The sequence below is a fragment of the Saccopteryx leptura genome, chromosome 4 (assembly GCF_036850995.1).
Source record: "Saccopteryx leptura isolate mSacLep1 chromosome 4, mSacLep1_pri_phased_curated, whole genome shotgun sequence".
Classification (NCBI taxonomy): domain Eukaryota; kingdom Metazoa; phylum Chordata; class Mammalia; order Chiroptera; family Emballonuridae; genus Saccopteryx; species Saccopteryx leptura.
In genome coordinates this window covers 192,066,571-192,090,882 of record NC_089506.1, presented here as the reverse complement: position 1 = coordinate 192,090,882, position 24,312 = coordinate 192,066,571, and the positions used below count along the sequence as shown (strand labels likewise).

Below are 24,312 nucleotides of genomic sequence, written 5' to 3'. Positions count from 1 at the left end.
ACCATGCCTCTGCTTTATATTTCTATTATAATGTCACAGCCTTAGGACTTGGGTCAATGTGTGTCACAATAGGGGGGAGGGACTTCAAGGCAAGGATCCCAGCCTGCTCCCCAGGCTTCAACTTGCAAACCTTCTGGTCCTTTCACCACAGCCTGTTTCAGCCCCTGCTCAGTGGCTGACATTGATGGCCCAGATTTCCACTTTTCTCAAGTCAATGGTGACCAGTGGACCCCTTCTCTTATCAGTCTTCTAGACCAGTGGTCCCCAACCCCCGGGCAGTGGACCGGTACCGGTCCGCAGAGAAAGAATAAATAACTTACATTATTTCCGTTTTATTTATATTTAAGTCTGAATGATGTTTTATTTTTTAAAAATGACCCGATTCCCTCTGTTACATTGTCTAAGACTCACTCTTGACGCTTGTCTCGGTCACGTGATACATTTATCCGTCCCACCCTAAAGGCCGGTCCATGAAAATATTTTCTGGCATTAAACCGGTCCGTGGCCCAAAAAAGGTTGGGGACCACTGATCTAGACAGTCCCCTCCATGCCCCAGCTAAGTAGGACTTTCCCTCTGATCACCAGTGACTGGACAGAAGGCCAGAGAAAACCAAGTGCTGGGCTGGTCAGCAGCTGCCAGTGCAGCTCAGGGCCAAAGGGCAGCCCAGACTCCTAGGCTGGATAATGCTTTCTGACCATAGGGAAACCAGAGTGGGCAGAGGCCTCAGGCCAGTGGGCACCATGGACCCACTTCATCCTACCCATCTTCCCAACTTTGCCTACTAATATAAACCCCAGATTAATCTTGTAGGTTAAAAAGAAAACTTTCATGTTCAGTTCTTTAAACCTAATTTATACCTACAGAATTAATTGCTAGCTTCCACCAACAGAGGAACTTAAATTTGTTTAGGATCACAAAGCTGGAAAATGCCAGTTACAGAGAAAGTGGTTTATTGCTTTTAGAACAAAGTAAGATGCTTTAACACTGTTTAATGAAGAAAATATTTTTAGGACTTTTTTTATAAACACTATTTTGTCAACTGATGAAAGAGACACTTTAACATATAAAGCTTTCCAGAGGCAAGTGCCTGAGCTGGATGGCACAGCTCCCAACTGTGTGGACCCCGAGCTGTCCCATTCGATGCAGCTAACTGCTCAGAAGTGGGACCTGCGCTTGCGGCCGGTGTACTGAGTGTCAGGTCTGACTTTCCTGTGAAGAAATACAGGGGCGGGAAGAACAGAAGAGTTTCAGAAGAGAGAACAACGAACCTCTGGGACCCCTTCAAAGGTAGGTGGGCCTTTAGTGGCCACGATGTCCCTTTATCCCCAGCAGCCTCTCCCCAGCCCAAGCACTCACTTGCCCTGACGTCTGCGGCGCTCCTTCTTCTCCAGCACCCACTCCCGGCTCTTCTTCACCAGCCCGCGCCTTGCAATGCTATATGGGACCCTGTGCAGGAGACACAGCTGTGAGTTGATGGATGAAGCAGGCTGGCTGGCACCAAAATTAATCCAGGCAGAGAAAAACAGTGAGCTTCCTTTGAGTTAGGTAGCCTCAGATGCCCCTTCTACAATGTAAGTCCCACTTCTGGACAACCCCCCCATCCTGGTAACATCAGCGGGGTCAAAGCAGTTTACTTAGTAGGACAGGAGGTGCAAGCCCCCACTCTCTCGCAGGCATCTTTGTGGTAGGTGGGCAGGCAGCGGACAAGACTACTTTTGGGGCAACCTAGGCCAGGATTGGCTCACAAGAGCCTAGCAGTTATCTACACAAAGCTAGAGGCCCAATGCCCACTGCTGCCACTTCAGGCCCTAGTCTGGCTGTGAGGTCAGCATACACCATCAAGTACGGGCTCCCTAAAACAAATATTTGAGGTAGGAAAACAGGACTGCCCAGCTCATGGCAGCCCCGACAATGATCCTCAAAGGTTGATCTTGGCCTCCAGCCCTGGCTGAGGAGAAAAGAAACCCCTACAGCCCCATGGAAGAGAGGCCCTGAGAACAGGGAATGCCTGGACTTTTCAACCACTTCCCTACCTGGCAGCTGGATCAGTTTCCGGCATAACTCACACCAAGCAGGGATGCTCGCCATTTGAGTGACCACAATTTCCTGAGCACCTGCATGTACAGCCCATGGATGCTCTACAAGGGTTACCAAGCAGCCTTGCCCCGGAAGAGTCCAGGGCTGTGCTGTGTGGCAGAGCTCATCCACACAGGCAAAGCAAGTGCAGAGAGGCCAGGAGCTAACTGAGGGAGTGACAGGAAAGGAAAAGCACAGGGTCTGGGAAAACAAGATGGCCATGGAGATAAACTGGTATTTTTACAGGCAGGCGGTGGGGACAGCACTCCAGACAAGAAGCAATACATGAAAATTGGACACGGAATAGAATAAAGGGGAAGGTTAGGGAACAGACAAGTGCTGTGTGCCTGAGGTCATGGGTATAAGAAGGGTCTGTGGAAGATTAATTCACCACCTCCTACAAAAGCTTCCTCGTTAGAGGACCAGTGGAAGCCGGACTGCGTGACAGATCCTTTCTGTTACTACTTCTCCTCTATTCTAACCTAACAAAACTCAGAATCACATTAAAAATAGTCAATCACTGCCTGACCAGGCGGTGGCGCAGTGGATAGAGCGTCAGACTAGGATGCAGAGGACCCAGGTTCGAGACCCCAAGGTCGCCAGCTTGAGCGCGGGCTCATCTGGTTTGAGCAAAAATCCCACCAGCTTGAACCCAAGGTTGCTGGCTCCAGCAAGGGGTTACTCAGTCTGCTGAAGGCCCGCAGTCAAGGCACATATGAGAAAGCAATCAATGAACAACTAAGGTGTTGCAACACGCAATGAAAAACTAATGATTGATGCTTCTCATCTCTCTCCGTTCCTGTCTGTCCCTGTCTATCCCTCTCTCTGACTCACTCTCTCTCTCTGTAAAAAAAAAAAAAAAAAAAAAGTCAATCACTTGGCTAACCCAGTCCATAGAGGTGTGTATACCACCAGCAAGGAGCATGCCTTCCCTTCAGTAAGCTGTGGGAAATTGGTGACATTTTAAACCAAAGGAATGACAACATGATCTAGTATTAGTGTGTAGACTGTCAGTGGTTCATAAAAGACATGTAAAAGGGCCCACAACTATGATGCAAGAGTGTGACATGCCAGGTACAAAGCAAGAGACAGCTGCAAACTGGGGTCTGGAGATGAAGGATTAATCCCCGTGTGTCTCTAAGGAAGGGCGAGCTGTGGGGCTCAATGAACAGGGGCAAGAAGTGAGCCACAGGAGCAGCAATGGTCAAGAGTCATCAGGGGAGGTATCAGTAGCTGGGGAACATGGTGACTGGCCCAGACGAGGTGGGCAACAGTGGCAAAGGTTCAGCGGTTAGACTGAACCTTTCAAGGGTGGTTTAGGAGTGGTAAGGTGGAGGCCAGATGGCAAGGATTAAAAAATGCACAGGCGAGGCCCTGGCCGGTTGGCTCAGCGGTAGAGCGTCGGCCTGGCGTGTGGGGGACCCGGGTTCGATTCCCGGCCAGGGCACGTAGGAGAAGCACCCATTTGCTTCTCCACCCCCCCCCCCCTCCTTCCTCTCTGTCTCTCTCTTCCCCTCCCGCAGCTGAGGCTCCATTGGAGCAAAGATGGCCTGGGCACTGGGGATGGCTCCTTGGCCTCTGCCCCAGGCGCTAGAGTGGCTCTGGTAGCGGCATAGGACACCCCGGAGGGGCAGAGCGTTGCCCCTGGTGGGCGTGCCGGGTGGATCCCGGTCGGGCGCATGCGGGAGTCTGTCTGACTGTCTCTCCCCGTTTCCAGCTTCAGAAAAACACAAAAAAAACCCAAACAAACAAACAAACAAACAAAAAATGCACAGGTGAAATTTGTAAGTGGCCAAAATGGGATTAGAGTGATAGTAATGGGAAAAGCCTGATAATCATTCCAACAGGCCAAAAGTCTCTTTCTTTCCTTCCTCTCCCCAACTCTGAGTTTGGAAGAGTAAGAGCCTACAGAACGGGGGTGGGGGTGGAGGTGGGGTCTGTGTCAAGCACTACCAAGTCCTGTAAAAACACGCTCTCTACCCTCAACACACTGCCCAAGTGGGTGGCGACACTCCCCCTTTTAAAATAGAGAAATGGATGCTCAAATCACAGTTAGGACATGTCATCTGTGGACACCGGTGTGAGGATAAGAGACCAGAGGGATCCCAAGATGGATGGAGGAGGTTAAACAACTTGTTCTTCCTTTGTGAACTAGATGGGACCACTCATGGGGAGCAGGTGATGGGTGCCTCAGAGCAGAAAACATCTAGAAGAGCCCCAAAGTCCCCATGGCGCATAGGTTGAGGAAGCTAAGAGAGATGACTACTGAAGGACAAGAAATCAGACCACATAAATCTGTGGTGGACACAAGGAACACAATAGTGGTTTTCACTAACAGTGGGCCTTCCAAACTCAATTCAATTCTCTGTCCATTTTTTCCCTTAAATGTCTTCAAAGTCTTAACACCTTCCATTCATATCAATCAGAACTAGGAAATAACTTCTTCACTATCTTATAGTTAATTATTCATTGAACAAATATTGAATGCCTTTTATTAACAAGATACTCTTGATATCAGGGATATAATACCAGTACCCACAAAGTTTTCATTCTAGCTGGGGATACAAATAACCATGTAAACAAAAGTAGGATTTAGAGCAGTTAAAGGTGTTAAGAAAAATAAAGGTAAGGAGAACTCAACTGAAGACAATGAATAGAAAAATAGCGGATAATTTTTTTTTTAACAAAGAAAAAGGATCAGTCTTGCTGCCACGCAGAAAATAAATGGAAAGAAGCAAAGACAAAGCAGGGAGACAAGTGAGGCAGGTTTCAGTAATCCAGGCAAGACTGGCGGTGACTTAGGACCAGGTGGGAGTGGGGGAAAAGAGCTGGAACTGGGATCTACACTGAGGGAAGGGATGCAGGACTTGATGAAGGACTGACTGGATATGAGATGTAAGAAAGACACGAATGACTGAGAATGGTAAAGAATGGAGGAAGGAGATTTAGGGGTGAATACCAAGAACTGTTTTGTTCGAGACATCTGTGGGAAGTTCGGGTATGTATACTCAGAAAGTGGGCTGGAAATCAAAGGTGAGATTGAGGCCAAGGATATAAATCTGAGTTATGAACCTGCTGTTAGTGTTTAAGGCAATTCAGAGAGAGAAGGGGTCCAGGTTGGGCCTGAATGCTCCAGAGGGGCTAGCAGAGTGGACAGAGAAGAACAACCAGTAAGGTTAAGAGAAAACCAGGACAGTGAGTGGGAGGCCAAGTGAGTAAAGTGTTAAGTGTGTGATGGGCTGTGTCAGCTCCTACTGAGCATGGAAGTTAAGATAAGGACAAAGTAGGGAAAAAGACTTGAGAAGTGACCACAGATTTGGCAAGACAGGTTGGTGGTGGCCTTGGCAGGAGTAATTAGTGAGGAGACAGAAGCATGAGCCAGAGAAGTGGACTGAGAGAATGGCAGGGTAGGAAGCAGGAAGAGGCAAGTAGGAGGAGTTTAGTTATATAAAATCAAGGGAAGCAAATAAATAGGGTTTATTTATTAAACTTAAGAGTTGTTAAGGGGTAAAGGGAGGATCTCTGGGAAGACATGAGAAACTGCAGCATGTTTGTGAGCTGATGGGAATGGCCTAGGAGAGTAAAGGTAAGGATGCAAAAGACAGGAGATCCACAGAGCCAAGAGGGGATGGGTCCAGAACGTTGGTGGAGGCAGCCTAGGGAAAGGACGGGACAGCCTGCCAGGCGTGCAAGAGGTAACACCGACAGTAAAGCTGCAAGGATGCCCACAGCAGGCACAGGCCCAAGGGGTTCCCTGGTTCTGTTACCACCTTGATATCCTTGCCACATCTGAGCTTGGGACCTGGTGCACGCATAGAGAAATGCTCTTGCCACCTTCTGCCATGTCTAATAAATCTAGTGGCAGTAACTCCCTGAACCTTAAGCAGGTTCACCTACAGTTCACTTTACCTCTCTTTTGTGAATGTGGATTCCCTGGGCTCCTCTTCATCCTCCATTTCGTTCAGGCCCTGTAGGAACCAAATTGCTTAGATCACCCTGGCGCTCTCTTAACCCATCTGCCCTACCCCAGCCTGGGCACCCACCAGGCGTAAGCCCTCCCAACATGTACTAGGCCCAGCCTCACAAAAGGGAACCCAAAAGACATGGGCCTGAAAACTCAGGCTCCCTCACCTCTGGCAGGAAGGTCGATGGTCCAGAAAACAAACAGAGGTAGAACCTGAAACAAGAAAAGTATAAGGACTCAAAAAGCCTTGTAGGACAAGACAAGTCCTCACCTTCCCTTCCATAAACAGGTCAGGGGCCTCCTGCCTGTGCCCCAGGGACCCAGCACTACTCTGATTCCACCACCAACCTCTATCCAGCAGCACGGGCACCACAGTGGCCCCAGCACTCACTTCTTTGCTTTGGCACTGTTGGGAAAGTCCACCACCACGCCACCAGTGAAGCCAGCCTTGATAGCCTGGGTTGTAATCAGCTCCAACTGAGGACAGAACATCGGTGAGTCACAAAGAGAAGCTGAGGGAGCACATGCTTTTCCCCTCTCCCCTTAAGCCAATCTGGTTCCACTATGGACTTTGCCTGGGAAAACTAAAGGTCATCATCTTTTTTTTAATAAAGATTTTATTTATTGCCTGATCAAGTGGTAGTGCAGTGGATAAAGTGTTGGCCTGGGATGCAGAGGACCCCATGCAGAGGTCACCAGCTTGAGCACGGGGTCACCGGTTTAAGCGTGGGATCATAGATGTGATCCCATGGTCGCTGGCTTGAGCAAGGAGGCACTCGCTCTGCTGGAGCACCCCCCCTCCCCCCAGTCAAGGCACACATGAGAATAAAAAAGCAATCAATGAACAACTAAGGTGCCATAACGAAGAATTGATGCTTCTCATCTCTCTCTTTTCCTGTCTGTCCCTTTCTATCCCTCTCTCAAAATAATTTTTATTTATTTATTTATTTATTTATTTTTAGAGAAAGTGGAGAGAGGGAGGGAGAAGTATCAACTCCATAGTTGCTTCATTTTAGTTGTTCATTGATTGCTTCTAATATGTGCCCGTACCGAGCAAGCCCAGGGTTTCAAACCAGCGACCTCAGCATTCCAGATCAACACTCGATCTACTGCACCACCACAGGTCAAAGGTCTTCTTCATTAGACTGTTCCCAATTCTGAGTTCCCAAAAGCCACACAGAGAAAGTGCAGGCTAGAACCAGCCATGGCATACACTTCTCTCAAGGGAATTACAGTACAATTCTTACTTTCTAGCCCAGGGACCCATCGACCCATTCAAATCTCAGGAAATCAATAGTCAACAAGAGGACGATAAAGACCACTCTTTTCCCACCAACCGGCCTAAGGTTCTTCTGTCACTCCTCAATGACAGGAAGGTGAGTGAGGAACAGGGCAAGGGCAGTTTACCTGTTCTGGACCCTCCCCCCTTCCCTGCACCTCTAGAAGCCAAGAGGCTCACCTGCTCCGAGTTCTCGGGGTACAGCTGCAGAACAGCTCGGGCTCCACGGACCTACAAGAAACAGAAACATTCACTATCTTACAAACCTCCTATGGCGTCAGGACCCAGACACTCCTCCCTTCCTTATTCACTGACATTTGAGTTCCCATTACGTGCAAGGCATTGTTTTTAGGGCTGGGCATACAGCAATGAACAAAAGGGCCTCTGAACTTTTGGAGTTCACATTTTAGCAGAGGGAGCAGCTAATTTACAGTAGAGATTAAGAGCCAAAAAGAAAAGTAAATTAGGACAAAAGGATGGTAAGTGACAAAAAACCTGTTGAGTTTATTTTTGGTTCAAGGAAGGCCTCTCCTGGAGAAACACTCAAGCAAAGCCCTGTATAGTGGGAAGCTGGTCATTCAAAGACATGAGAAAGAGCATCTCAGCAGGGAGGCAAACACAAAGGCCTCAGAACTTCAGGATTAACATTAGTGCATAAACAGGAGAGAAACCATGGAATGCAAAAGACCAGGCAGCCATCTGCAGAAACAACCCATCCTAGGTGAGGTAGAGGAGACTAAGGAGACCAAGAAACACCTGAATCCTTCAAAAGAGTAAAAGAACTCATTTTTAGGACTTGGAATCTCAAACTATCATCTAATCCAGGCATCCCCAAACTACGGCCCGCGGGCTGCATGTGGCCCCCTGAAACCATTTATACAGCTCCCGCCGCACTTCCGGAAAGGGGCACCTCTTTTACTGGTGGTCAGTGAGAGAAGCACTGTATGTGGCAGCCCCCCAACGGTCTGAGGGACAGTGAACTGGCCCCCTGTGTAAAAAGTTTGGGGACCCCTGATCTAATCCAAGTCTCCAGCTGAGCATCAGCAGTGGGAGGAGGAAGGGATGGGAGTCAGAGGATGTGGATGCTCTGGAAGGTATGCTCTGTGTATCCTGGACATGATGTCCCTGTCCTCACTCTGGAGTCTATGTCCCCAAACCAACTACTGATTAAAATTCAGCACATGGACACAGGAATTGTAATCAGTCACAGATTCTGACATCAGCATCTTTTGCATTTCATTAAGGAGTGCCAGCCCACTTAACTTTCTGTTTAGGCTGAGGTTCACAATAGGTTCTGCCACCCTAAGCAGTCCCACCCAAACAGCCCTGCCATGGGACCCCTTAACTTCATCACTCGACCTGCAGGGCAAGGAAGGGATAGGCAGCCAGCCCACATGGGGAGATCTTATACTCACCAGCACAGAATAAAGAGAAGAAAAAAAGCGGTACAGGCGTTTGGCAGGGATGTCAGACTTCTTGTTAGCGTTACAGAGCCACTGCACAGCAGAAATGCTAAAAAAAAAAAAAGAAAGAAAAAGAAATATACAAGAAGGGCCTGACAAGTCGGTGGTGCAGTGGATAGAGCATCAGACTGGGATGCAGAAGGACCCAGGTTCGAAATCCCGAGGTCACCACTTGAGCACGGGCTCATCTGGCTTGAGCAAAAAAAAGCTCACCAACTTGGACCCAAAGTCACTGGTTCAAGCAAGGAGTTACTCGGTCTCTGAAGGCCGCGGTCAAGGCACATATGAGAAAGCAATCAATGAACAACTAAGGAGTCCCAATGAAAAATGGAAGATTGATGCTTCTCATCTCTGTCCATTCCTGTCTGTCTGTCCCTATCTATCCCTCTCTCTCTCTCTCTGTTCCTGTAAAAAAAAAGAACGAGAAGGGACCTAGTCAGGAAAGTGACCAGCACACATGGCTCACCCCTGCCTCTTCCAGACTCATACACCACACATCCTTGATGTCCAGGTAAAACCCTCCTGCCCACTCCCTTTCTTGGCATGCGCAGGTCAACTCTAGGTCACTATTCTACAACACTGGACCTAACAGGGTATACGGAAGATCAGCATTAACCTCCTTGCAGTCAGTTCAAAGAAATATTTTCTCAACATTTTTCTACGTGCATCTCAAGTTCAAAATTATTCATCATATCAAGGCTCTTACCACCTCCCTTTTCACATTCCCTTGCTCTAAGTCACAGGAAACATGTTTTATAGTACTTATAAAGCCATTCACAGTCTCTTCCAAAATCAGTTCCTTCAACTATACCTGTTGTCTCAATAATCCTCAGATTTAAAATTTCAAGCAGCTACTATGTCCTTTTTGGCATTCCCTTCCTCAGTGCTATGAACACCCACCCAACCACAGAACCCCAAACCCTGATTTGTCCCACTGCCTCTCCAAGCTTTTACTTTCCCCCACCACGCTCCTAGGTTAGCACTTATCATCTCTACTGTTGCAACAACCCATCTCTCCTGTCTTCTTCTCCTATATTAATTTTCCTAAAACACAGATCTGAGCCTGACTGGACGTGGAGGTCCCAGATTTGAAACCCCAACGTCACAGCCTTGAGAGCAGGCTCATCAACATGATCACAAGGTCACTAGCTTGGCTGGAGCCCCTTGCCCCCCCACCCTGGCCAGGAGAAGCAATTAGTTAACAACTAAAGCGACGCAACTACAAGTTCATGCTTCTCATCTCTCTCCCTCCCCTTGCCTCTTAAAAAAAAAAAACCACACAGGCCTGACCTGTGGTGGTGCAGTGGGATAAAGCGTCGACCTGGAAGTGCTGAGGTTGCCGGTTCGAAACCCTGGGCTTGCCTGGTCAAGGCACATATGGGAGTTGATGCTTCCAGCTCCTCCCCCCCTTCTCTCTCTCTGTCTCTCCCTCTCCTCTCTAAAATGAATAAATAAATTTAAAAAATTAAAAACACACACATACACACAGAGATCTGATATTGTCACTCCCTACAATCTCAATTTCTATGACATCTCTTCTTTCCCCACCCACTTTTGTACCTATGCTCACACTATTCCTTTACTTAGAAACCCTCTCCTTAACTATCCAAATTCCTCCCAGCTTCAAGGGCCCAGCCTCTCATTTTTCAACTTTCCTGTGCTCTCTTGCTTCCTTCACACCTCTGGTGGTCCCATGATTCCCTAGTGTACACCACACACTCAGCTTATGTTTAACCTGATCTTTGTTAATTAATTAACCATGATGAATTTTTTCTTTTAAGTAAGTGAGAGGTGGGGAGGCAGAGAGACAGACTCCTGCATGTGCCCCAACCAGGATCCACCTGGCAAGCCCACTAAGTGGAAATGCTCTGCCCATCTGGGGCTGTTGCAACTGAGCTATTTTAGCACCTGAGACAAGGCCATGGTGCCATCCTCAGCACCTGGAGCCAACTTGTTTAAATGAGCCATGGCTGTGGGAGAGGGATGGAAAGAGAGAGGAGGAAGGGAAGGAGGAGGGGTGGAAAAGCAGAGAGGTGCTTCTCCTGTGTGCCCTAACTGGGAATTGAACCCAGGACTTGCATGTGCCAGGCCAACGCTCTACCATTGAGCCAACTGACCAGGGACATGAAGAGTTTTAAAAACAGGCACTATATTTTATTTCCAAACTCCAGAGCACCCTGTACAATGTCTTACATATAGTAAATATTACAAAAAGGAAAGTATGGTGTACCATCTCGCCTCTTAAAAACACACTAGAAATGGGCCCTGGCTGTTTGGCTCAGTGGTAGAGTGTGGAAGTTCCGGGTTCAATTCTCAGTCAGGGCACACAGGAGAAGCATCTCTCGCTTCTCTCTCTCTTCTCCTCCCCTCCCACAGCCATGGCTCAATTAGAGCGAGTTGGCCCTGGAACTGAGGATGGCTTCATAGCTTCTGCCTCAGGCACTAAAAAATGGCTCCAGTTGCAACAGAGTAAGGGCCCCAGATGAGCAGAGCATCGCCCCCTATTGGGCTTGCCAGGTGGATCGCAGTGGGGTGCATGTGGGAGTCAGTCTCTGCCTCCCCTCCTCTCACTAAATTAAAAAAAAAAAAAACAACAACTAAAGCCTGACCAGGCGGTGGCGCAGTGGATAAAAGCATCAGACTGGGATGCAGAGGACCCAGGTTCAAGACGCCGAGGTTGCCAGCTTGAGCGTGGGATCACCTGGTTTGAGCAAAGCTCACCAGCTTGGACCCAAGGCCACTGGCTTAAAGCAAGGGGTTACTTGGTCTGCTGAAGGCCCACAATCAAGGCACATATGAGAAAGCAATCATTGAACAACTAAGGTGTCACAACAAAAAACTGATGATTGATGCTTCTCATCTCTCTCCCTTCCTGTCTGTCTGTCCCTATCTATCCCTCTCTCTGACTCTCTCTCTGTCTCTGTAAAAAAAAAGAAGAAAAAAAAAAAAAAGAATCAAGTACTTACACTAATAAAAATAACAGAAACTGCCTTGGCCGGTTGGCTCAGCGGTAGAGCGTCGGCCTACCGTGCGGAGGACCCGGATTCGATTCCCGGCCAGGGCACACAGGAGAAGCACCCATTTGCTTCTCCACCCCTCCGCCGCGCCTTCCTCTCTGTCTCTCTCTTCCCCTCCCGCAGCCAAGGCTCCATTGGAGCAAAGATGGCCCGGGCGCTGGGGATGGCTCTGTGGCCTCTGCCTCAGGCGCTAGAGTGGCTCTGGTCGCAACATGGCGACACCCAGGATGGGCAGAGCATCGCCCCTGGTGGGCATGCCGGGTGGATCCCGGTCGGGCGCATGCGGGAGTCTGTCTGACTGTCTCTCCCTGTTTCCAGCTTCAGAAAAATGAAAAAAAAAAAAAAAAAAAAAACAGAAACTAACCCAAATGTTAGAAAAAAAACTAGAAATGACTACTTATAATTAAATCATACAGATCATAACATTGGCGTTTGGTTTTCTACAACTTAGAACATCTCACCCAATCATTACTAAAAAGCAACAGCTATCCTTGAAATGTCTTTTCCCCCAATCTTGTTCCCAGATGTAAGCTTACCCTAGAAGAAAATCCAGTCTGACAAGGCAATGGTGCAGTGGATAGAGCATCAGATTGGGATGTGGAGGAAACAGGTTCAAGACCCCAAGCTCACCAGCTTGAGCGCGGGCTCATCTGGTTTGAGCAAAGCTCACTAGCTTGGACCCAAGGTCGCTGGCTTGAGCAAGAGGTTACTCGGTCTGCTGCAGCCCCACGGTCAAGGCACATATGAGAAAGCAATCAATGAACAACTAAGGAGACTAAGGGGCCACAAGGAAGAATTGATGCTTCTCATCTCTCTCTGTTCCTGTCTGTCCTTATCTATCCCTCTCTCTGACTCTCTCTGTCTCTGTAAAAAATAAAAAAAAAAAAAGGAAATCCAAATTTTTACTCACCCAGATCCCTAATGCTCAACATTAGGATCACAGAAGGTCCCTCCCAGACAATGATTAAACTATGACTTCCTCTCCTATTCCCTACCTCCACTCCACCAACAAAACACTCTACCAAATACAGAACTTACATAGAAAACAAAGAACTTTACGTTTTCAACAGTAACTTCAATGGTCTAAGACCTATTAAAGTACCATGTACAGCCTGACCTGTGGTGGCGCAGTGGATAAAGCGTCAACCTGAAAATGCTGAGGTCGCCGGTTCGAAACCTGGGCTTGCCTGGTCAAGGCACATATGGGAGTTGATGCTTTCCAGCTCCTCCCCACCTTCTCTCTCTGTCTCTCCTCTCTCTCTCTCTATCTCTCCCTCTCCTCTCTAAAAAAATAAAAATTAAAAAAAAAAAAAAAAAAAAAAAAAAAAAAAGGCCCTGGCCAGTTGGCTCACTGGTAGAGCGTCGGCCTGGCGTGCGGAAGTCGATTCCCGGCCAAGGCACACAGGAGAAGCGCCCATCTGCTTCTCCACCCCTCCCACTCTCCTTCCTCTCTGTCTCTCTCTTCCCCTCCCGCAGCCGAGACTCCATTGGAGCAAAGATGGCCCAGGCGCCCTGGCCGGTTGGCTCAGCGGTGGAGCGTCGGCCTGGAGTGCGGGAGACCCGGGTTCGATTCCTGCCAGGGCACATAGGGGAAGCGCCCATTTGCTTCTCCACCCCCCCTCCTTCCTCTCTGTCTCTCTCTTCCCCTCCCGCAGCCGAGGCTCCATTGGAGCAAGGATGGCCCGGGCGCTGGGGATGGCTACTTGGCCTCTGCCCCAGGCGCTAGAGTGGCTCTGGTCGTGGCAGGGCGATGCCCCCTGGTGGGCAGAGCTCCGCCCCTGGTGGGCAGAGCTCCGCCCCTGGTGGGCGTGCCGGGTGGATCCCGGTGGGGCACATGCGGGAGTCTGTCTGACTGTCTCTCCCCATTTCCAGCTTCAGAAAAATGCAAAAAAGGAAAAAAAATTAAAAAAAAAAAAAAAAGATGGCCCGGGCGCTGGGGATGGCTCCTTGGCCTCTGCCCCAGGCGCTAGAGTGGCTCTGGTCGTGGCAGAGCGACCCCCCCCCCCCCCCCCCGGAGGGGCAGAGCATCGCCCCCTGGTGGGCAGAGCGTCGCCCCCTGGTGGGCGTGCGGGGTGGATCCCGGTCGGGCACATGCGGGAGTCTGTCTGACTGTCTCTCCCCGTTTCCAGCTTCAGAGAAATACCAAAAAATAAATAAATAAAGTACCATGTACATGCTCAAAGCTTGACTGACGCTCAAGAAAGGATTCCTAAGCTGCTGAAGAAACTGGAGCAGTCTAGAACACTCTCCACTACAGAGTTCTTCAAGAAGGCAACAAGATGGCTCCTGAGGCCCACAAAATGGCTCCTTGTTGTTCAGAAGACCACCCCTGCCCTACTACACACTCAAAGTGGACAGTGGACAGAGCATCTATACCAGTGGTGGCTGAATCTGGCAGCACAAGATCACAGTAGGTAATTTTGAAATACAAAACACACACACACACACAAACATACCTTTGGGCCTGACCTTATTAATCTAAAAATCCCATGGAATATCTATTTTTAGGTATCCTATGGGACTCTGATGCAGGTATGGGAAGCACTGACCTGCAGGACTCAAAGCAAAACATGATGACTTTTACCTAATACAACCATCAAAGGAGCCTGGTTTGAAGGGGATGCCCTGACCCATGTCTCCCAAAAGCAGGTCTCCTTGTGTATCTCGGTCGAAGGCCACATCTGTATCAGAGAAGAGTAATTGAGAGAAACAGTCAATGTGCATAGCTGCTCCATATTCATGAGGGTAGTCCACCCCAGTGCTAAACAGAACATACTTACCGAGCATGTCAGGGCTGATGTCAATGCCCACCCAATAGTGCCCCTCATCCGTGAGATAATCTCCACTCAGCCCAGTCCCACAACTGGAAGATACAACAAACAGGAACTCAACATCGTAAGAAACATAGATGCCCCACAATCTGGACAATGTGACTGGGTCCCAGGATCTCACCCAATATCCAACAGGTAACAGGGCTTTTCCTCAGGCAGATCGAGGAGCTCCAACGCTCGCCCAGCCATCTTAGTCTGAACATCAATTATCCTAGAGCTAGGAAGGCAGAAAAACAAGTGAGTAGTCAAGTTCTGAGCTAAAACGGCACCCTGACCAAAAAAAATCAAAAAAATGAGAAAAAAGAATAGGTACTCATCTTTGGTCAACAGACTCAACAGCAATTATTTAAAAGTGACCCCCAAATGTCCATACAACACAGCTACATGTTATTTTGTTGTGACGTAAATTATAACTGTACCTGATGCAATGTTAATAATCACTTAACTGATGACCAACCATTGGGTATTTTCAAATCTATCACGCTTTGATGCTGTATTACTTAAGAACATGTTTTCTGGAAGAATTACACACCATAGTTACTCTTAGATATGAGGATCAACAATGCACAACAAAAATCTAGCAGGACCCATGAGAAATATAATGCCACAGCTAAGATGAAATTAAATATGCAAAATTAACTGGAATAGTTAACCAAATCCAATGCATCTAAAAATATATTTTACTTAACCCAATATTTTACTGAACCCAATATGTTCAAGTTATTTTAATACATAATCAACACAAAAAGTGATGAATGAAATACTTCATTTTTTTCATTCTAAGTAATCCAGATTAGACACGTTTCAAAAGGTGATTTGATGAGTAGCTATAGAAACAGCTACTGGCCCTGGCCGGTTGGCTCAGTGGTAGAGCGTCGGCCTGGCGTGCAGAAGTCCCGGGTTCGATTCCCGGCCAGGGCACACAGGAGAAGCACCCATCTGCTTCTCCACCCCTCCCCCTCTCCTTCCTCTCTGTCTCTCTCTTCCCCTCCCACAGCCGAGGCTCCATTGGAGCAAAGATGGCCTGGGCGCTGGGGATGGCTCCTTGGCCTCTGCTCCAGGCGCTAGAGTGGCTCTGGTTGCAACAGAGCGTCCCCCTGGTGGGCAGAGCGTCGCCCCCTGGTGGGCAGAGCGTTGCCCCCTGGTGGGCGTGCTGGGTGGATCCCGGTTGGGCGCATGAGGGAGTCGGTCTGTCTCTCCCCATTTCTAGCTTCAGAAAAATACAAAAAAAAAAAAAAAAAAAAGAAACACCTACCCTCTATGAACTTGAGATACTACAGCAACAGTTGCCAAGAGGACTTAGTGAGGAACACAAATAGGGGCACACAATACACGTTCTACAAATAGTTTCCTTTCCCCCAACAGCACTAACCCCTTGGTCGTATCCATCGCCTCCTACCTATTTTACCACATGCTTAAAACAAGCTGTCACAACAACGTCTTCAAAGAAAAGTATGGTCACTCCCGTATTAACGACATACTGAGGCCCAGATGGTCCAGAGATTTAACTAAAGTTGACTTTGCCAGTATAAAAAATGGGATTGACCCTGGTCCCTTCCTCCTATCCCCCCCCCCCCCAATTCTGTGTGCTTTCCAAGCAATGCCCCAGATCAGGGCAACTTGCCGGTTCCCGACCCCCGACGCCATCCAAATAACCAGCTCCAGCTCCCTTACTTGCGCATGTATTTCCGGGCTTCATTCTTGTTGTAAAACTGCGAGAAAGAGAAACAGAGGGTAAGAGGGAAAATCAAGATGCGGAGGGCCTATATAACGAAGGGGTGCCGCAGGACCACAGTACTTACCAGTTCTGGAGGTCCGCTGTGCTCCGGTCTGCGTCGGCTAGACGCCATATCCTCGCCTCACCTGGACTACTGTTGCCGGCGTCTCCCGGAGTCCGGAATTTATAGCATCGGTGCCGCGCCCGCCTGGTATACGCATGCTCCATTCTTCTTACCGCCTTCTTTTTAACCCGATTGGGTAAAGAGCCAACGCGCTGAGAACAATGTAAGCCTTCCATTGGCCAGTTAATCTTAGCACCGCCCGCCAGGCCCATTCAAGATGGCTGCCAAGCACGATTTGAGGTTGCCGCGGCTGTTACTGTGGAGGTTATGGCAGACTCGGGGGCCTCTACAAAACCGAATATCATCCCTGGGCCTAGAAGCGAGGACTTATTCTCGGGGCGACGGCCCGTACTCGCGCACCGCGCTGTATGAGCTGCTCGGCGTCCCCTCCACGGCCACGCAGGCGCAAATCAAGGCCGCCTACTACCGGCAGAGCTTCCTCTACCACCCGGACCGCAACTCCGGGAGCGCCGAGGCTGCCGAGCGCTTTACGCGTATCTCCCAGGCATACGTGGTGCTGGGCAGTGCCACCCTGCGCCGCAAGTATGACCGGGGCCTGCTCAGCGATGTGGACCTGCGCGGACCTGGCGTCCAGCCCTCCCAGACTCCCTCAGCGGACTCCGCACCTCGCACCCCGCCGCCCGCCGCGCGGCCCCACGACCGTGGTCAGGCCGCGACGGGCGCCAACCGCACTATGTTCAACTTTGACGCCTTCTACCAGGCGCACTACGGAGAACAGCTGGAGCGCGAACGCCGCCTGAGGGCCCGGCGGGAGGCCCTTCGCAAGCAGCAGGAGGATCGGGCTAAGAAGGGCTTCCGCTGGGACGAGACCCGAGACACAGCTTTAATCTTCCTTCTCCTCATAATCTTCATCATCATGGGCTTTCGTTTCTAACCGGAGAAAGGAAAGAGGGCAGACCCCAGAAAATGGCCTTTCCTGATTTGAACCCTTCGCCTTCCATAGTCTACCTCTGCTGGGGTCCGAAGGAACCGCTTTCCTCCTCCGCTTCCCCACCCGCCCAACCTTAGCCGTTTGAACTGCACATCCCTCCCTCTGCGGTCCAGAAAAGGCTTTCTGATGCCCGAGAAGGAGGACCTAAAGTGAAGAGCCCCGCAGACCCCAGAGTGAAGGGTTGTCTGGAGTCCCTTGGGTGCGTGCTTCCAGAGGTTGCCTCCTGATGTCAGCTTCTGGAACACTTGCTCTGGCTTTATTGTGAAGCTCTGAGCAAGAATTGTCTGCTCCTGCCCCATGTTTGTACTGGGTGGGGCTCTGTAACCTTGAAACGTGCAATGTGACCAATTGTTGGCTGCCAAAAGAAAATTTCTGGGGTTGTACAACCTTGTCTTTCTGTGAGTTCCCCAAGCCGCAGGTGAGCCCTGATGGAGGCTAAACATGTGATATGTGGAAACCTTCCTATTCTGTGGTCAGCCCCAAACCCCACGCCCCCTTCTGTTGGTGGCATGAAAGAGTGGGAAAACAAGGGCGTTGAGCCTAAGGAATGAGTGTCCTGTGCCCATACTTACCTAACGAATGACCTTGGTGAAGTTACTTTGTGGGCATGACAGCAGAGAGCGAATCATTTGCTCTCTTGAGGTCTGTCATACTTTATTATCTGTAGTTCTAATGGGCTCAGTGATTAAAACAGGCTAGTAGAGTCAAGTTTATCCTTGAGACAGTGTACCTGTCACCTGGTCATCCCTTGACCAGCTAGCCCTGTCACTGACACTGCAGCCCATCCCCTCCAGGAGTAGAGCTCCTCTGATTGTGGCCCATCCTGCCCAGCTTGCAGTGCTTACTGCAGGCTCGACAAGCCAAGTCCTCGAGACGTGGCTGTGGGGAATTTTGGGAGTTTGGAGTTGGTGGGACTACTGAAGTACTGAGTATCAGGAAACTCAGTCCCTTGTTCAGAACTGCCTGAGGCTTTTTTGTTTGTTTCTAATTTGTACTAAGCAGTTGGTCAGTCTCTCTTGGCTAGAGTGGTAGTAGTTAGGCTTTCTTAACCAGGAGTCACTGCACAGAGGGAGTGCGAGGCTGTGCGATTGTCAGTGCTGATGTTTATGCCCTGGGGCTGAGTTGAAAGCTGTGGGATAGGAAAACCGGAAACTGTCGCAAGAGATCTACCACAAGGGTACTGGCCTAACTCGAGAGTCTAAACAAAACCAGAGGTGCTTTGGTATATTAATACCAGTTCCTGATTTCACACTCTTATGTGGAATAATTGTATAAATTGGGATAAACCCATAACCATTTCAACTTGGCCTCTCTGATTTTCTCTAGCCATAAAGGTCAGGTACAAGCCCTTAGTCATGACTTTGCAGTTACCACACACTTAAGTAGTCAAGATTTGAGCCCACTCTGGTTCAGGCAGGCTGAACCAGGGGGTGGGGCATATGTACTTTGAAAAAGAACATTGTCTACAGCCATAACACCCTGAACACTCCCGTTCTCGTCTGAAAAAGAACATTTAGTGTTATTATGTTTCATATTTGAAAAACAAGAGAGAGAGTTTGTTTCTCTCTCTTTTTTTTTTTTAGATTTTTATTCATTTTTAGAGAGAGAGAGAGAGAGAGAAGTGGGGAGGAGCAGGAAACATCAACTCCCCTATGTGCCTTGACCAGGCAAGCCCAGGGTTTTGAACCAGCGACCTCAGCATTCCAGGTCAACGCTTTTATCCACTGCACCACTACAGGTCAGGCAAGAGTCTGTTCTTTTTGAAACATAAACTATAGGAAGTGAAGCTTAGTAAAATGTACAGAAACTAGTGATTCTCACAGAGGAGGAGTTGGACCATAACAGGTATCCTTGGGGCAAGATTTTTTTTTTAGATTTTATTTATTGATTTTAGAGCGGAAAAGAGAGAGGGAATGAGAAGCATTTGTTTGTGCCTTGTCCAGGCAAGCCCAGGGTTTCAAACTGGTGAATGTTAACGCTCTATCCACTGTGCTACCACAGGTCAGGTGGGGCAAGATTTTATCAAAGTTTCTATCAAAAGTTGGAGTTCTTCTGGGTCTTGGATGTGAAAGCACTGGTGGTCTGTAATAGCCGAGGCCTTTTGCATGGGCTCCTTGATATAGACCTTTCAAGTTTGTTTTCTTTCTGTGAAGATCACAACATTTCCTGAGGCCCCAGAACATGGAAATAGAAAGTTCCTGAAGGTTTCAGGTGGGGTGGGGGGTCCAGACTATGTGAAACTTCTGGAACATACCAGAATATTTCACGCAGAGTAGTCAGTAAAATTTATTAACCATCTAACTCAGCTCCCTTTTAGGCCTAGAACTAGTAGAGTACCCATATAGTACCATTCTGCTTGCCTCAGCGTTTTTTACTCCAGTGAACTTGAGAGACCCTGCCCCCTACCCTCCCTAAACTGAATAATATGGGCTTTTCGTGGAAGGGGAGATGTGAGAGACACCCCCCTCCCTCACCGAAGTGTTAACTTGTCCCCATGGTAACATTTCTCTCTTCTTACTCTGGGGAGGAGAGCCTGAACTACGCTATGGACATTAGTTCTGCCTTTTAGGGGCTGTTCTCCAATTCCTGATAGTGGAGGAAGGCTCAGACATGCTCAACTTTGGTCTCTTTTCTACAGGAGATGGACAAGAGGGGCCTAGCCTGTCCCAGGCTGTGCTTACTGTGGTGGGAATGGGGTTGCAAGTATAGAGCAAGGCTGAGTGAGCAGCACACACAGGTCCTAAATGGGGACACTCAGACAACAAGACAGGGTCAAAGGTGTGCATGTCTCTAGGCAATTGTGATACTGTGTTTAGACTGGATCACAACTTTATTTCTCCTGAACCAAACTGCTTTTCCCTCTCTTGCTCTTTGTTTATTGCTGGGTGAAGTCCTTTACCCATCCCAGAGCTGAGGGAGTAGGTTTTCTTGCTTCCTTCTGAGGTTCTGGCATTTTGTTCACAGAATGTACCTTACTCACTATAATGGTTCCAGCATGAGTGAAAACAAGAATAGCCTACCTTAGGCCAATGAGCTGTCCATTTGGTCACTGACTTTGTGTATGTGTGTATACATACATTTTCACATGTATAATATATATGTGTGTCCTTACAGCCACAGCCTGAGACTGAGGCACAAAGGGTGCAGTACAGATGAGTGGCCACCACAGTCCTTTTTGGGAAAATGCTGAGGGGAGGGAGGCTATGTCTTGGACCTTTGGGCTTCCTGGAGGTCACCAGGTCTCATGAAGAGAGGCTAAGAGAAGGGACAACTGGTAAGTGGTGATACTTCTTCACTCTCTTGAATTCAGTGCACTAGAAAAGTGGTCTTTCTCCCGGCCTTTGCCTCCTCTCAGCTCCTCAGCCCTGTGATGAGATCACACACTGCCACCTGCCTATGGTTAGGATCATAGGAAAAGGCCTGCCTTGCCTGCTCGCAGGCCCAGCTTGTAGCCCTAGCAGCCACAGGGTTTGTGCAGAGCAGCTCAGGGTACTTCTGTTAGTGTGTTAGGACGATAGCAGAACCTGAGTTTGGACCTCATGAACTTGCACGTGCTGAGAACACTCAGTGTGCTCATTCCTAAGAAGCCAGTGCAGACAGTTCATCCTCACCGTGTATCATGAGGAGATAGTGTAACTATGCATCTAGCCACTATGCCCTTACCTCTTGTTGTTTTGTTTTTTGTTTTTGTTTGGTTTGTTTTTTTACAGGGACAGAGAGAAAGTCAGAGAGAGGGATAGATAGGGACAGACAGGAACAGAGAGAGATGAGAAGCATCAATCATCAGTTTTTCGTTGCGACACCTTAGTTGTTCATTGATTGCTTTCTCATATGTGCCTTGACCACGGGCCTTCAGCAGACCGAGTAACCCCTTGCTCAAGTCAGTGACCTTGGTTCAAGCCAGATGAGACCATGCTTAAGCTGGTGACCTCGGGGTCTCGAACCTGGGTCCTCTGCATCCCAGTCTGATGCTCTATCCACTGCTCCACTGCCTGGCCAGGCTATGCCCTTACCTCTTAAGGCTGTCAGAAACTGGGAGCCTGTTATTAGTCTTGAGGTAGGTTGGCCCTCCTGTCCTGCCTTTTCTCTTCAGCATTCACACTCAGTCCTGGGGCGGGGAATGCTACTAGATGTAAAAAAGCCTTTTCAGAATGACCAAGAACAGACCAAGATCAAGATTCATGGTTCACACAGTGTTTGGCTATGGCTGGCACAATGTCTTAAAATAACTTTAGCCAACATTCATAACTGAGGATACTGCATAAAACTCTTAGATTTCTGACTTCTCTCAGAAAATGAGAAAAAGTGCCATCATTGAGCTTACTCAGATAACTGTGTTACTGCCTGGAAGAAGCTGTAACATTTGCCTTTTTGGTAGGATATTTCTCCACATTTCGCTGCATTCCCACAATCGAGAAATATAAAAGCCCTTGATGCCATACTTGCACCATTTTGCTCACAGTAGAGAAATATCTTTTCTATGTCTTTCAAGAATGAAAATTTTGAAAAAGGACCATGCATTTCCAGGAAAAAAAAATGGGAGAGGGTATATTTCTTATGGAAATGGACTGCTTTGCACCTATATGATCTTCCTGGCCCCTATAGGCATTTGCGTTTATACTGTATCAATCTCATTTTCATGTGGGACAAGAATCTTACACAGTCCTTGTATTTGGATGTCCATGGCAAGTGCCTAGCCATGGCTTTGTAATGGCCATAGAATTCAGTGGTCAAGGTTTGAGCCCACCCTGGTTCAGGCCTCCTTAGGTCAGTAAGCCTAGATTGGCAAAAACAAAAAAACACATTTGATATTATGTTTCATATTTGGAAAACAAGGGGAGAAGCTTAAGAAAACATGCTAGTGATTCCCAAACAAGAAAGTACACATAACACACTTTATTGAGAGGCAAGAGCTCTGTTTTTATCCAAAAGGGATGGTAGTTTTGTTACATGGACAACTTTTCTTTTTTAAAGATTTTATGTATTGATTCTAGAAAGGCAGGGGTAGGGAGGAACGGGGAAAGCACCAGCTCGCAGTTGTATGTGCCTTGACCCAGTAAGCCTGGGGTCTCAAACCCTCAACCTCCGCATTCCAGGTCTACGCCTTATCCACTGCGCCACCACAGGTCAGGCAGGACAGCTTTTCGTTGTTGATTTGTGAAAGCACTGGTGGTCTGTAATAGATGGTACCTTACTCTTGGGCTCCTTGATGTAAACTCTTAAGTTTGTTCTCACAGAGAAGTACAGCCAGGAACAGTCCCTGGGACCCTAGAACCTGGGAACAGAAAGTTCCAGGTTTCAAGCCAGAAGACAGCCATATCTACAATCTTCCAGAACATTCCATGTATCTTCAAGCAAGGAAGTTTATTAAGTGTCCAATTTTAAGTCTTTCCCATGGCCCAAGAATAGGCCCACTCCACTCTGGTTGTATCTGTACCCACCTGCCTTGGTCTTTTTCAGGCTAATTCTGCACAATAAGGGGCCTCAGTCCCTACGTACTCTAAAACAGTCCGAGCTCTGAGGTAGGTGAGGTGTGTGGAAGGACTTTTGAAGGACTCCATCCAGTTCCATGGAAACACTCCCCGCCTCCCACCGTCCCTCCATTGTCTGGGTTGTTCCTTTCTCTTACCTGCCCTGGGTACAGGAGGCTGTTCCCCAATTCATGATAGTGGAGGAGAGCTCAGACATGCCCAACCTTAGCCCCCTTTCCTCCTTTTCTAGTTACAAACTTCCTGGAAGCGTGGATCTGGAATAGGAGGCCTGGGCAAGAAGGGCCTAGCTAGCTGTCTCAGGTTGTGTTTAGAATTCGGGTCTTCCGGAGCAGTTCCTTCCGTCTATTGTCCTCTTAGGCAGAGAGGTTTTGATGTTCCTCAGCCTCCAGCAGCTCAAGTGGTGAAGAGAGTAGGAGAACCAAGGCCAATATAGATGGAGGGTCTTAAGTGGGCATTATCAGTGCTTTAACTGTGCCCCTATGTGGTAAATCTGGACTTGAAGGGTTCGAAAAAGCTCAAATGGGTCAGTCCCTCCAACTATGGCCTAAATCTCTAAAGATCAAGCAGTCACTCAGGTCACATAACTTGAGAGATGGGGACCATCTGCCTCCAATAGCAACCCTGACTTAAGGGCCTCATCATGAGCCAAAATCAGGCTCCTTATGGTTTCCACCCATTGGTCTAGGCTCTGCCTTTTGGGTCTACACAGATCCCTCAACTGTTCCACATGGGACTCAGTCACAATCCTCTTATCATTACTCCAAAGGTTCTGTTTTGAGGAATCTCACAGTGTAAGATTTCAGTGAAAAGGCATGCCAACCCAACACTTCCTTCTAGATGGTTATATCCTGTTAACATGGACCAAGATCGCATTTGCTTCTACAGCACCCTGACTGTCTCCTGTTATTTGTAAGACCTTCTATGCCTCCCTGCCAAACTTCATCTCGTCAGGCTTCACCTAAGCCGATTCCGGGCATGTTCCTACTCTCCCATCTTGTCCCACACTCATCAGCCATGCTGGCCACCTAGTGTTTACCCTAGCTAAAGACAGATACCTTCAGCACTATAGAGCCCCCTACATCACTCAGTGGGGGTGGCCATTTGGCAGGCAAGAGAAGGAGCAGGTACCATCCTGACTGGGCGTACAGGTGACACAGGAAAAGAAGTTGCCTACAGGTGAGGCAACTGGAGAACAGTGAAGAAGCAGGGTGTGCTTCTGGCCCAAAGTGCCTGGAGGTTAAGAGTTGGGAAAGTCTCCCATGGGTTGGTAAACAGAGAAGGCTTCATGGAAGAGGCAGGAGCAGTGCTGGACCTGAAGGACAGCTGGGCTTTAGATGGGCAGAGAGGAAGGAAGGACATCTTAATAGTAGGAAGCGCAGGAGCTGAGATGTAGAGT

General features: G+C 48.5%; 2 protein-coding genes and 2 non-coding genes across 4 annotated transcripts; 2 read left to right on the top strand and 2 right to left on the bottom strand.

Moving 5' to 3' along the window:
* Positions 1 to 404: 404 nt before the first annotated feature.
* Positions 405 to 16,568, bottom strand: BUD23 (BUD23 rRNA methyltransferase and ribosome maturation factor). Its single transcript, XM_066382395.1, has 12 exons — positions 16,434 to 16,568; positions 16,306 to 16,343; positions 14,753 to 14,848; positions 14,581 to 14,663; positions 14,385 to 14,481; positions 8,736 to 8,832; positions 7,501 to 7,551; positions 6,433 to 6,518; positions 6,209 to 6,254; positions 5,987 to 6,045; positions 1,358 to 1,447; positions 405 to 1,210 (listed from the first exon to the last, which is right to left on the bottom strand). The coding sequence occupies exons 1-12, from the start codon at positions 16,479 to 16,481 to the stop codon at positions 1,156 to 1,158; spliced, it is 846 nt and encodes a 281-aa protein (XP_066238492.1). The 5' UTR covers positions 16,482 to 16,568; the 3' UTR covers positions 405 to 1,155.
* On the bottom strand, positions 1,862 to 1,992 carry LOC136404746 (small Cajal body-specific RNA 20). Its single transcript, XR_010751442.1, has one exon. It is a non-coding gene; the product is annotated as a small Cajal body-specific RNA 20 (non-coding RNA).
* Positions 11,772 to 11,847, top strand: TRNAG-ACC (transfer RNA glycine (anticodon ACC)). The gene has a single exon. It is a non-coding gene; the product is annotated as a tRNA-Gly (tRNA).
* An 87-nt stretch (positions 16,569 to 16,655) lies between the features above and the next one.
* On the top strand, positions 16,656 to 18,726 carry DNAJC30 (DnaJ heat shock protein family (Hsp40) member C30). Its single transcript, XM_066382396.1, has one exon. It carries the CDS (start codon positions 16,690 to 16,692, stop codon positions 17,365 to 17,367), a length of 678 nt encoding a protein of 225 aa, XP_066238493.1. The 5' UTR covers positions 16,656 to 16,689; the 3' UTR covers positions 17,368 to 18,726.
* Positions 18,727 to 24,312: the final 5,586 nt, after the last annotated feature.

What these genes read in the sequence shown, in the direction of transcription:
- BUD23 (XM_066382395.1), bottom strand. Translation starts at nt 16,481, where the DNA reads ATGGCGTCTAGCCGACGCAGACCGGAGCACAGCGGACCTCCAGAACTG. An exon ending in CATCGACCTTCCTGCCAGAG is followed by an intron (nt 6,046 to 6,208) that starts GTGAGGGAGCCT and finishes TGGTTCCTACAG; the next exon opens with GGCCTGAACGAAATGGAGGA. An exon ending in CGCCGCAGACGTCAGGGCAA is followed by an intron (nt 1,211 to 1,357) that starts GTGAGTGCTTGG and finishes ATTTCTTCACAG; the next exon opens with GAAAGTCAGACCTGACACTC.
- DNAJC30 (XM_066382396.1), top strand. Translation starts at nt 16,690, where the DNA reads ATGGCTGCCAAGCACGATTTGAGGTTGCCGCGGCTGTTACTGTGGAGG.